The 14,283-nt window shown below is 34.6% G+C and overlaps 1 protein-coding gene and 1 pseudogene across 1 annotated transcript; both read right to left on the bottom strand.

The window, feature by feature from the left end:
* LOC143639356 (small ribosomal subunit protein uS13 pseudogene) overlaps positions 1-2,192 on the bottom strand; it is a 29,053-nt pseudogene extending 26,861 nt beyond the window's left edge.
* A 42-nt stretch (positions 2,193-2,234) lies between these two features.
* Positions 2,235-3,171, bottom strand: LOC143639355 (melanoma-associated antigen B10-like). The gene is made up of 3 exons (XM_077107515.1): positions 2,830-3,171; positions 2,648-2,733; positions 2,235-2,469 (listed from the first exon to the last, which is right to left on the bottom strand). The coding sequence occupies exons 1-3, from the start codon at positions 3,169-3,171 to the stop codon at positions 2,235-2,237; spliced, it is 663 nt and encodes a 220-aa protein (XP_076963630.1).
* Between the last annotated feature and the right edge of the window lie 11,112 nt (positions 3,172-14,283).

Genomic DNA, 14,283 nt, shown 5'->3' with positions numbered 1-14,283 from the left:
GGATGTGGCTCAGTGGTTAAGCCCTCCCCTCCCCCCTGTAATCCCCAGTAGCCCCCCCAATGAAAAAAAAAGCTCCTTCCCTTCCTTTCTCCCAATTTCCTTTTGATCCAAACTTTTCATATTTTCATCATTTAATACATATCCAAAATCAAGTCCTCTCTCAAAGTTTGTCAAATTATACTAAAGGTAACCTAGTGCCCTTCTAATGGAGTAGGCTCTGGTTTCCTCAACCTAGAGCAAATTTTATTAGCATAGTGTTTTATGGGCTTATCACCTCAAGAGAGTATTGTCTAAATGTTGGCAAGGATGGAGGGAAAAGGGTACACTCATACATTGTTGTTGGGACTGCAAATCAATGCAACCACTCTGGAAAGCAGTATGGAGAAAACTAGAAATGTAACCACCTTAGAAAACTAGGAATGTAATCACCATTTGACTCAGTTATCCCACTTCTTGGTGCATATCCAAAAGAAATAAAATCAGCATATTACAGTGATGCAGCTACATTAATGTTTAGAGCTGTACATTTGCAATAGCTAGGCTATGGAGCCAACCTAGATGCCCACCAACAAATGAATAGATAAAGAAATTGTGGTATATTCCACACAGTGGAATATTACTCAGCCATAAAGAAAAATGAAATTATGACATTTGCTGGTAAATGGATGGATCTAGAGATTATAATGCTAAGTGAAATAAGCCAATCCCAAAAAACAATAGGGCAATTGTTTTCTCTGATATGTGGAACCTAATCCACAATAAGTTGGGGGGAGAATAGAAGTTCAGAGGATTAGATAAAGGAGAATGAAGGGCAGGGAGGGGGGATAGGAATAGGAAAGACAGGGGAAAGAATCTGACATAACTTTCTTATGTACATGTATGAATACACCACAGTGAATCCCACCATTGTGTACATCCACAAGACTGGAGCCCTAGTTAGAATAAGATGTATTCCATGCATGTATAATTTTATCAAAATGGACTCTACTGTCATGTATACCTAAAAATAATCAATTTTTTAAAAGAGAGTATTGTCCTTATTTTTAAAAAGCAAACAAAAATTCCTTGGTCATGATGCCGATAAAATCACTAATATGAGCATTTTGTATACCTGCACTGGAACAAAGAACAGGACAATTTCCAGCTCTGTTCCAGATGGAGAATTTGCTGTTGTTTACCAATTATTTCAAATACCTGCAAAGAGCATTTTTTCTTTATAGGCTTAGTCTCTCACCTCTGAGACATACCTCCCAAGGGTCCAGTCCCTGATCATCCTCCTTTAACTTACCACCCAGCTTAAGTTAAAATCATCTCCCATCAAAAAGCTTGAGGTTTTTCAAGATCCTACATTATCTTGTTTCAGGGCATTTATTCTTCATTGCTCTCATCTGAACCTTCCACTCTCACCCACACTTCACTATACATTTTCACTTGTCTTTTATGTCTTAAAGGATATATTACCATCTTATATGATAGCTATTACCGGACTAAAATTTTATAGATAGTGGTTCAGTCTTCCTTTTCTTGTCATCCTTACTTTTACCATGGAACTTTCCAAAGAGCACATGCTCAATTAATATTTGAGGAATAAGAAGCCAGTGAATAAGAGGTCAAATTTACTATAGTTTATTTTTTCCATATTTTTCAATAACTTAAACACATCAGATATAAAATTTTACTATACAAAGTAACAGGATAGAAGAAATAAGGAAAACCATGAATTTGCCATCTTTTACTAATATTTTCTCTATTTATTAATTTCAACTATGTTACTGCTCTTTTTTTTTTTTTAGGGAAATGCCCATTCCAATGTCATGTTTTCTTATTATAGACCATTAAATAAGATGGTAGCTTTCTCAATTTGTTTAATAATATAGCAAAACTCTTAACTCTTTTAAGATTTATAAATAATATTGAATATGTAATCAATATTCATATACTTAGATACTGAAGCTAATTAAACTTTTCTAAAAGAATCAACATTTGAAATCTTTCAACAAGAAAAAAATATACAAGTTATTCATGTAGAACAGAAACACAGATATGATATGCACTGTGTATCTTCCAATAGTATCTCCAGTCTCCACCACTTGGTTGAATGCTCTCTTCAAACACAAAGTAAGGAAAGTGCTTTAGCCATCATTGGGGTGGGAGAAGCTGCTAGAACTGAACCCGGAAAGTGCACTGGCCATTGCACCAGTAAGAAACAGAGCTGCAAATCTGGCTCAGGCTCTCTATTCCTCATCTCTCAAAGCTTCCTCATACCAGGATGGGAAGGCACTAGGGACCACATCATGGATCTTGGCCAGAAACTCAAGGATTCTCATTTTGCTGGTTTTGGCATGGGTCCAGGGGCCCCACAGGAATTGATACTTAGGAGGATCACTGCTGGGCACCTGCTGGTACTCTAGGTACCTTTCCTGCACCAAGTCTTGGGTGATGAGCTTCCATAGATGGAGCACCTCCTTCCTGTATATATCCCCACCACATTAAGACTTCCCAGATATCTTCCTCAGTGGCACAATTGCCCTTCTTGAAGCTCACATATAGGACAGTCATCAAGAAGCCAGTCTTAGGCATGATCTCCTGTCCTTAAAGCCTTGCATCTCTGGTGGGATGCAATTTGCTAACAAGGATATAGCAGTGCCTGGTTGGATCAACTTCCTTTACTTCAATACCAAAGGCAAGCACCATGAGCTCAGAGGATTTCTTGAGGATCTCAGGGAAGTGCTTCTAATACTCTTTGATGGTATACTTCAGCAAGTCTTCCTTTGTTATGGAGTCTCTTATGTTACGCTTTCATAACAGGAATTGCACCAACAAAATCACATTCTCATCTAAAGGAGTTGTGCATGAATGATTGCTGGTGTACAAAGCCTGCAGTGTTTGGCTTTCCTCATCTTGGCTTTGAGAATCTTCATCAGATTTAGTGCATGAAACACCTACAGAGGTAGTGGTCATGGATAGGACTCTCTGAGGCTTCTGGTATTTACTACATGACTCAGCAACAGGGGAGTTCTTAGGATTATCATCAGGAAGAGGAGAGGAGGAAGAGGGGTACTCTTTTTCCTCTGATGCAGTGGCCTGAGCACCCTGGAGACCCTGAGTCTCACTTGAGGCCTGCTGGTATTTCTCACAAGCACAGAGCTTACTTTTCTGACCCCAAGGCATGATGACCCTGATCAAGGATAGGGGAAGGACAGCAGGTAATGCAGGTACCTGGAGGAGTGAAAATGAAATGAATGTCTGCATTAACCAAGTTTGCCTGTACAAGTTTCTGTGAATGTACTATTTTAAGAATCCTCAGGGCTCCTGTTGTAATCACCCTGTCCCCTGAGAGCCCAGTGGAAGAAGTCTGAGGCTGCAGCCAACCAGCCCTGCCTAGGGCGAGTAAGGGCTAAAAACAGGTGCTAGCTGGTCTACACCCTGCAGGACATGAAGTTTACTATCCGAATCATCCTGTCAACTGTTGACAGAGTCTAGGCCTCCTTCCCTCTTTGGTCCCTGAAAAGGAAATGAGAGTCTTTGCCAGGTACCCCAGCCTGGTTTTCCCAATTTAACAACAGGAGTGGGTTTCTTTGGGATCCCTGCTTTGTAGATGATTAGGGTTTTTGTGACCGTCTCCATTAGATCAAGGCCCTCACCTTCCTGAGACCTCCCCATCCCTAGTGGCCCTAACAGGGGCCTTTCCAGGGAGGCCAAAGGGGCAAGTGTGTGTATATCTACCCTCTGTTGTAATGTTAAGGGTCCCCTCAGTCCTCACTCAAAATCCTCTCCCTTATTTTGTGTAAGGACCAGCCTCAAATCAAATTCTTCATTTTAAGAGACTAAAAGACAGAACTGAGGGGGTGTTAGACCTAACAGACCTGTCTAGGGTCTCTTAGCAATGTGGGTGGGGGACAAGGCGTGGTTCTATGAGTCTTCCTTTGTTCAGCCAGGATATGAGAGGCTTAAAGTTCTAAATGTCTTCATTTTGACTCTGCATCACACCTCTCCTCTGCAGACCAAGGCATGGATCTCCCCAAGTTCCCTGAAATGGAAATCAAGGGAATATTTCAAGCTGAAAACTCTGCCTGGGGTTTCCCATGGGTAAGGCTCTGTGCAGGACCTCTCTGTTCTGAGGTGCTTCAGGGTTGAATATGGAGGAGAAGTAAGGTGTCCCCATCCTTGCTTTTTTAAGGCTCCTTAAAAAATAGCAACTCCCTAAAAGCTCTGAGTAGTTTCCCTACTGCAAACCTTGCAGAGAATGGGTCATATTTCCAGATGAGATAAAGATAAGAAAGCTGCAGCACAAAGTAGGGCTGGATGTGTAGTGGGTCGTAAGGAGTGGGGGTGGGGGGCACTGCAAGATGCGGTCTGTTTGCCAAACTGCCAAACTTAAACTTTTGGGACTCTTCTGTTCCAAAAGGTCTGCTTTCTAAGGGGAATTGCCTGAGCTGAATGATTTTGTGAGTCTCGGATCTGTTGACAATACTAACATTAATCTGCCCAGTGTAGTGACTTTATTTTTTTGCCCCTCCTTTATGGTATAACTTATATTTACAACCCTAAGCAAATACATGTGCATGTGTATTATTTTTCATGAAAGAACTCTTAACCCTTGTTTTGTGTGGTTCACTCTTTTTTGCAGTTTGATATGATATTAAATTTTAAAGGCCAGTCATCAGCCAAAAATAAATGAATAGAGGTTTCAGATGGTTTTTAACACAGTTTTGAAACCATCCTGTCTCATCTAACTCAAACCTTTGTGTTGTTTGATACTATCCCAAGATACTTGCACAAAGGGTCTGATGTACATTTCCAGATACTTCAGTGAAGTAGAAATTCATTGTTCCAAGACACACTGGGAAGAAGCCTAAACTTAAAAACTTGTCCAACCAATTCTATCATCTGCTTCTTTTGCAAGCTACAAACCTATCTCTACTTCAGGGCATGCTCTCACTTGCCCACAGCAAAGTACTAGTTCAACACAGACTTGGTGTCCCTCAGGGATGTCACACATTTGTTGTTTTTCTGCTGTTCATATTGTTCTTTCGTTTCTCTTTTCTATTGTTTCTCCAGGGTTGATTTTGAGAAACAGCAGCCAGAGTCTGGTTGTCATTCCAGATGTAGGCAGTATGTTAGTCTACTTGGACTGCCATAACTAAGTACCATATACCATGTGACTTAAACAACAAAAGTTTTTTTTTTTTTTTTTTTCACAAATCTGGAGACTAGAAGTTCAAGATGAAGGTAGTCAGTAGGATTAGATTTTGGTAAGGACTTTTTTACAGGCTTGCAGACACCAGTATTCTTGCTGTGTCCTCACATTGCACATTCTGTGTACCTCTGTAGTGAGACCTGTAGTTTCTCTGCCTCTTCTTATAAGGATACCAGTTCTTTCAGATTAGGGCCCCACTCTTATGATCTCAATCAACCTTAATTACCTTCCTAAAGGCCTAAGTTCCAAATAAAGTCACATTGGGTGCTAGCACTATACATGTGTGTGTGTGTGTGTGTGTGTGTGTGTGTGTGTGTGTGTAAAATTGGTGGGAGCATAATTTAGTCTACAATAAACAGTAAATCTGTAAATAAGAAGTGACATCTTTACAATATTCTTTTCCCCATGAATAAACATACTGTGCTGATCTCTCTCTTTTTTTTTTTTTTGAACTTCTTTTCCTTAAGCTTATTTTTATAATTTCCTTCAAAAAGATTATGTACATGTTGTTGGGTTTCATCTTGGATAAATTTTGGATATTTTCTGCTATTGTGAGGGTTCTTTTTATTATCTTTCCTAACTAGTTATTGATTTTGTGTGGCTAGGCTTCTGAGTTTTTTGTAGAGATATATATACAAGAGCTTTCTGAAATCTCTTATTCCTTTGAGTATTTTATACACTTATTGCTTTGGATTTTCTAATTAGAGGATCATATTTTCAACATTTATTGTGTCTGTCTTTTCAGTAGTTCCACTTCTTATTTAGTTTGATATTTTTATTGCTCTGGTTATGTATTCAAGTCCATGTTTTAACAGTAGAGATGGTACTGTATATCCATTTTTGTTTCTCAACTTAAAGAGGATATTTCTAATACTTTACATTTATGTAAGTTTTCTGTAGATTTTAGGAAATGAAAATTCTCTTATAATGTTATTATTTTTTAATATTTATTTTTTAGTTGTAGTTGGACCCAATACCTTTATTTTATTTATTTTTATGTGGTGCTGAGGATTGAACCCAGGGCCTCGCACTTGCTAGGCAAGCTACTCTACCACTGAACCACAACCCCAGCCCTCTAATGTTATTTTGCTATCAGTTTTTATCCTGAATAGATGTTAAATATTTTTATAAGTGCTTTTTCTGCATGCTTGGAAATGATCAAATGGCTTTTTTTTTCTCCAAGATATCAATATAAAGAAATTTCAACTGGAAGTTTTCCTAATGTTATATCATCTTTTCATTTCTTAGACACAGCCTACGAATTCATTGCCACATTGACATGAATTTGTTTATGATATATGCCTCTATATGAATGAGTTTGGATCAAGTGATCATTTATTGGGATGTCATTGCATGGTCTTTGTATCAAGGTCAACTCAACTGTTAAAATGTGCTTAATAACTTCCCATCTTTTTGCATAGCTATCAAGAGTTTAAAAAGGCAATTAGTTTTTTCCATGACCATCTCGTGAAATTGGCCTCCAAAATTTGAAGGTTCTGTAATATTTTGAGGGAGGAATGGAGCCTAAACTAGAGTCTTAAAGTTCATAGCAAAGTACAAGCAACAACAGGAAAAAGAACATCAATAGGACTTTATAAAACACTTTTAAAACCAAACAGTTTTGTATATCAAAGGATATTATTAAGAATGAAAAAGATAACCTTTAAATTACAAAGTTCAAGTAATTCACAGAAAGGCAAAAAGGGGAAATAAAAGAACCAAAAACAGAGGAAACAAACAAAACAAATTGTAAAATGAAAGATATATCAATAATTGCATTAAATCTAAATGGTCAAATCATAACAACTAAAACAAACTGGTAAAATAGATAGATATACATGTCCCAAACATTTTCTGTCTACTAAAATATCACTTCACATTTTATATACATGGGTTAAGAGTAAAAGAAAAGGAAAATACATGCTATACAATGTGGTATGCAAACCATAAGCAAATAAAAACTGATGAATGAGATCCTAGATTCTATCCTTAGTTCTGCCACAAAATATACAAAACAAAGCAAAGAACAACAACAACAAAAAAAACTGGATTGAATTGACTTTATTAATGTTAGAAATGTAGATTTCATAATAAAGAGACTACCAGTGATAAAGAAGGGATCAAATAATGATAAGAGAGCAAATTAATCAAGAAGGTAAAATAATTATAAATGTCCATGCATATAAAACATAGTTTTAAAATATCTAAAAAAAAAAACTGACAGAACTGAAAAGTACACATATTCAAGGTTGTACTTAGGATCTTTAAGACTTCTATCTCAGGAATCAAAAGAACCAAGAGAAAGGAAATTATTAAAAGCATAGAGTGAAAAACACTATCAGATAACAGTATCCAGACAATACTCATAAAACACTTGATTCCCAAACACTCAAATACATATGATTTTTTATACACAGAGAATATCCCACCAAGAACAACAATATGCTGAGTCATAAAACATACCTTCAAAATGTAAAATAATTGAAATCATGCATTTACATTCTCTTCCCCTAACGGAATTGAACTAGGAATCACTACCAGAAACAAAACAGGGAAATTTACAGACAATTAAACGAAGCAACATAATTATAAATCACATGTAGATCAAAGAAGACTTCTTACTGGAAATTTAGAGTATATAAATCAATTAAATAAAAAGGAAAAATATTTCAAATCTTTGGAATGCATCTAAAGGAATCACTTTAGGGAATTGTATACCATTAAATTTTTTTATGTTAGGAAAAAATAAATAGTTAAGTCAATAATATAAACTTCCTTCTTACAAAACTAGAAAATCAGACAGATTGAAGGAAATACATTAAAACAAAATTAGAAACCAATAAAAATGAAAACAGAAAAAATAGTAGAGAGTATCTATTAACTAATAATCTGCTTCTTTTAAAATAATAAAATCAATACATGTTTAGCATGATTGACAAAGAAAAAGGCACAGAAAATATTAGAAACAATATCAGAAAAGAAGTAGAGGAAATTACCAAGGACCCAAGAGATATTAAAAGGATTACAAGAAAATACTATAAGTGACTCCCTACATAAAATTTGGCAACTCAGAAAAAAATGAACCAATTCCTTAGAGAAAACTACCTACAGAAACTCATTCAAATTATAATAGCATGAAGATTTCTATAGCTATTTTTCCAAGTATTTCTTATTGGTTAATAATAGTTATATATAATATTAGGATTATTTTGACATAATTATAAATGCATGGAGTATAACTTGCTCCAATTAAGGCCCTAGTACTTACCCTTACCTTCCCCTTCTTCCCCCTGTTCCCTCTCCTCTACTCTACTGGTTCTTCTATTTATTTCCATTTTTTTTGGTAAAATCAGTGTCATGTGGATATACATAATGGTAATATTCAATTTAATATACTCATATATTTGCATTGGAAAATTATTAGGTCAGATTCATTCCACTGTTTTTCCCTTATACCTCCCTCTTTTCCTCCTCTTCAATCCCCTTCTTCTGCTTCCCATAACTATTTTTAAAATGGAGTTCATAGCTAACAACTTGAAAGCACATTCTCCCAACTTAGGTGGGAAATTCCACCAACCACCTAAAGAAGAAATAACACAAATTCTATAAAACATCCCCAAAATTAAAAATGAAGATGGTGTTTTCCAACTGGATAATGATTATAAGTACTTTTTTATTTTTTATTTTTAGATACACATGACAGTAGAGTGTATTTTGACATATTATACGTACATGCAGCATAATTTATTCTAATCAGTATCCCAGTCTTGTGGTTGTACATGATGTGGAGATTCACTGTGGTGTATTTATATATGAACATAGGAAAGTTAAGTCAGATTCATTCCACTGTCTTTCCTACTTCTATCCCTTCCTTTATCCCCCTTTGTCTCTACTCCACTGAACTTCTATTAAAATAGACAAAACAATACAGTAAAGGAAAACTACAGAACAATATCTTTCTCTCAAACAAAAATCTTCAACAAAATACTCGCAAACCAAATCCAGAAATATGTGAAAAAAAAATAAGGCATGAAAAATTCTAGGAAATTCAGGGCTGTTCAAAAATTCAAAATCAATCAGTTATCCATTATATTAACAGAAGAAAGAAAACCACAAAATTGTATTGAATGATGCAGAAAAAGAATGTTACAGAATCCAACACTTATTCATTATAGAATTTTACAAAACATTAGAAATAGAAAGGAATTTTGTCAAGGTGATAAAGATCATCTATAAAATATCATAGCTAATATTATACTCCATATGGAGAGAATGAATTCTTCCCCACGAAGATTGGTAGGTTGACTCTCACCACTGTGCTTTGACACAGTACTGGGAATCTTAACTAGCTGATATCACAGGAAAAAGAAATAAAAGTCATGAAGACTGGAAATAGATGAAATAGAAAAAGTTCCTATTAGCAGATGACATGATTGTCTAAAAGAAATCCCAAGGATCTACAGGAAAAATCGGGGAAAAAAGTGCCCAAATCCTTTAAATAGTAAGTTATCTAAGCAAGTTTGTGGGCTATAAGCAAGATGATGAAATAAAATCTTTATTTTACATATTAGCAATAACAATTGGAAATCAAAATTAAAATAGACAATACCACTTACAACAACTAAAACTTAAATACTAACTTTAGGTCAAATAAAGTGCTTATTTAGTCTGTAAGCTAGAAACTATAAAATGCTAATGGTGAAATAAAAGACTTAAATAGAGAAAAGCATCATATCCATGAATTTAAAGAATCAATAAATAAAGATGGAAATTTTGCAAAAAGCTCTCTGTATGTTTAAAATTTGCTATCAAAATATCAGATGTTTTGTACATCTATACAAGCTGATTCTTTGATAGAAAAGTGAATGAATTAGAATAAATAAAACAATTTCAGAAAGAATTAAATGTGAGGAATTATACTACCTCAGGGTAAGACTATAAAACTGCATTAATCAAGTTTATATTAATTGACTGGGATATATACATAGCCAAAAAAACTAAAATAGAAATAGACCCTTACCAGTATAAGCAACTGATTTTTAACCACATATATAGGAATAGCAATTCAATAGAGAATCTGTAGTCTTTTCAATACTGTTGGGACACTTTGATGCTTACAGATTATTAAAAAAAAAAAAGGCACATTGGCCTAAATCTCCTCCCTTATAAAAATTATTTAAAATAGATTATAGTTCTAAATATAAACCATAAAGTACATTACTTTTAGAAAAGAAAACAGGAAAAACATCTTGATGGTGACCAAGAGTTCAGATATGGATCTGAAGCCATAGTTCATAAAATAATTTATGGGTAAATTAAATCATATATACAACAAAGCATTTGTAATTTCAAGAATTCCTTAAATTCAACATCAATCAAAAAAGACTCCAATTGTTTAGAAAGACATATAATTGAAACATACAGACTTCAGCCAAAGAGGATATATGGATTACAGACAGATGAAAAGGTATTCAAGATTATTATCATTTAGGGAAATGTAAATTAGTAGAATATAACATGGCCTAGGCTCTCTGGACAACAATTCATAAGTTTCTTATAAAATCAAACATGTATTTATCATATGATCTAATATTTACCCTAGAAAATGAAAACTACTCATAGCAGCATTATTTGTAATAAGCAAAAATTAGAAACACCTCATATATCCTTTGATGAGTGACTGGATAAACAGATCATGGTACATCCATGGTACATAAGAAACACTACTCAACATTAAGAAGAAACAGACAGATGATACAAGCAATAACTTGGATGTATATAAGTATGTTTTGATGAGTGAAAAATACCAATCTCTAAAGGTTACTGTGTAATTTGATTTACATAAAATTCTTAAAATTGTAATATTATTATTGAGGAAGGACCAATAGTTTCCAGGTTAGTTGGAAGACAGTAAGATTATAAGGAGGGTATACAATGTCATTTCTTTAGGGTGTTGGAAAAATTTGCATTCTTATTGTAATAGTGGTTACAAAAATCTAAACATATTACATATACACATATATATCTTTATTGAATTATATATATATTTTTTTCTCAGACATGAAAAACTAACAAAAACAATAAAAGCAATGAATGCATGTTGAAATTGATTAAATCCAGATTAGATTTTCATTTTAGATTTATTTTACTTAATAATATACCAGTGTCATTTTCTGAGTTTATATCATTGTACTATCATTATTTAAACTGATATCTTTTGAGAAAGCTGAGAGAAAGGTGTTCAGGAACTCAATGTACAATGTTTGCAATTTTTAAGAGCCTAAAATAATGTTAAAATAAAGGGTTTAAGGACTTATGATTTTAACTCCAACATAGAAAGAGCTCAGAAGTCATGACTTCCAACTTCATAAGAACTAGCTGGAAAAAATTGAAAATCAATGACTTTCCTTGGACTCAACAGGGATATTAGGTTACAGAGGTCAGAAAGCAAACTGCCACCCTGAAATCTGAAGAGACAGGCACATTCAGAAAGTTACAGTGATTTGCTTACCTGAAGCAGAAATTACTGTGAGCCACTGAGGCAAAACCAATTACTTCACTAGTAATATTGACAAACTGCTGTAGGTTGAATGCAGACTTATGTGACACTGCAAAACTTCTGGGGGTTACAATCACAGAAGAGACTGCAGACATTTTCAGTCTTTCCCTCCAGGAACTCCCATCAAGTTCTCATGATGAGGATCTGAGAAAAATCTCTTGGTGGCTCTGTCACAGGGGAAGGAGGAATAACCACTATGTTGTCTTCACAAATCCTTCTCCATAACAGAGTCCTATTCTCTAGGGCATCACAGAAAGCTTATCTCACATAGAGGAATCAATTTCCACTCTAACCCCTAGCAGCTTTTCTGTTTCACTTAAGGTGGGGAGGGGTATAGTCAACATGGTATGGGGATCCAAAGAAATATATTGGGAAATACATAGCCACTTCTCAGAAGATGATATATAATCAATCAACAAATATGTGAAAAAATGTTCATCATCACTAGCAGTTAGAGAAATGCAAATCAAAACCACTCTAAGATTTCATCTCACTCCAGTCAGAATGGCAGCTATTATGAAGGCAAACAAAAGTAAGTGTTGGCGAGGATCTGGGGAAAAGGTACACTCATACACTGCTAGTGGGACTGCAAATTAGTGCAGTCAATATGGAAAACAGTATGGAGATTTCTTGGAAAATTGGGAATGGAACTACCATTTGACCTAGCTATCCCACTCCTTGGTCTATACCCAAAGGACTTAAAAACAGCATACTACAGGGACACAACCACATCAGTGATTGTAGCAGCACAATTCACAATAGCTAAACTGTGGAGCCAACCTAGATATCCTTCAGTAGATGAATAGGCAAAAAAAAATGTGGTATATATACACAATGGAATATTACTCAGCATTAAAAGAGAATAAAACCATGGGATTTGTAGGTAAATGGATGGAGTTGGAGAAGATAATGCTAAGTGAAGTTAGCCAATCCCCCCCACCCCCAGGAGGCTGATTCATAGTGGGATAGGGAGAGGAAGCATGGGAGGAATAGACAAGTCTAGACAGAGCAGAGGGGTTGGAAGGGAAGAAAGGGAAAATGGAGTTATTAATGATGGTGGAATGTGATGATCATTATTATCCAAAGTACAGGTGTAAAGACACGAATTGGTGTGAATATACTTTGTATACAACCGGAGATACGAAAAATTGTGCTCTATATGTGTAATAAGAATTGTAGTGCATTCCACTGTCATATATAAATAATAATTTGAAAAAAAGACATAGCCAGGTATGGAAGCTAAGAACAGAGGCAGGCAATATGGTGATAAACTCTTTGAAGAGGAACAAAAACATTTATGATGATCAAATTCCCTAGTAGATGGACCATTAAAATATTGAGATCTTGTTTAAAAAAACTATAGAGCACTTTTTCTTTCCAATATCCTACCACCACAGCAACAAGCCTGCAGTATAATAACAATGGATTACAGTTGAAAGATCTGCAAAACACATGTGTTCTCTGAAGACCAATACAAAGAGATCATAAAGCAAGTAAAGGAGACAAAATCAAAGATAGAGAAATTTAAAGCTTCTTATACCTATAATTACCAGAAACATTAAATATAAGCCAACTCTTAGCCATGTTAATATCAATCCTTACTACAAAAGCACATTTTTCTCAGTACCTGTCACTAATACACATCTGGCTTTCCACAAAAAAATTACAAGGCAGATAAAAAAAAATCAAGAAAGAACACAATCTAAAAAATAAAGCGAACACTAGAACCACACTTGGACATATTGCAGACATTGAAATTATCAAATGAGTAAAATAATAATTATGATTAGTGTTTTAAAGCCTATAATTGAAAAAATAGAAAATATGTAAGACCAAATGAGCAATATTGTAAGTGAAATAAAAATTACAAGACTCAAAACTAAATTCTAGCAATACAAACTGTAGTAAAAGAAACAAAGAATATCTTTGACAGGCTTATTAACAGGCATGATACAGTTTTGAAAAGAGGGTTGATAAAAAAACTTCCCCAACTGAAAAGAAAGAGAAATATAATTAACAGAACATCCAAGAACCAAAGGATGAAATCAAAAGGTATAATAGAATAATTAGAATGTCAGAAGGAGAAAAAAGAATGCGATAGAAAAATATTTGAGGTGATACTGATCAAGGGCTTTCTATTATTAACAGATACCAAACCATATATCCAAGTCAGAGAATATCAAGCAAGGAAATTATCAAAACTAACAAACTCTACCTAGGCATATCATATTCAAACTGAAGAAAAAAAGACAAAGAGAAAAATATGAAGAAATTCAAAGAGGGTTCAATATACCTTTCCTACAAAGAAAGAAAAGTAAAAATTACAACAAATTTCTTGCATCAGAAAAAGTGCAAGCAAGAAAAAAAATAACTGTTTACTCAGTTTGGAAAGAAAAAAAATGTCAACCAAGATTTCTATATTCAATAACATTGATACCGCAAGTTACTGGTGACAAGTCCTGCTTCCCCACATGTTGAAGTATTGAAGTATAACATTAGAGAAGCACACCAAGGCAAGGATATA

Source organism: Callospermophilus lateralis, chromosome X, assembly GCF_048772815.1.
Source record: "Callospermophilus lateralis isolate mCalLat2 chromosome X, mCalLat2.hap1, whole genome shotgun sequence".
NCBI lineage: Eukaryota > Metazoa > Chordata > Mammalia > Rodentia > Sciuridae > Callospermophilus > Callospermophilus lateralis.
This window is presented reverse-complemented; position numbering and strand designations above follow the sequence as displayed.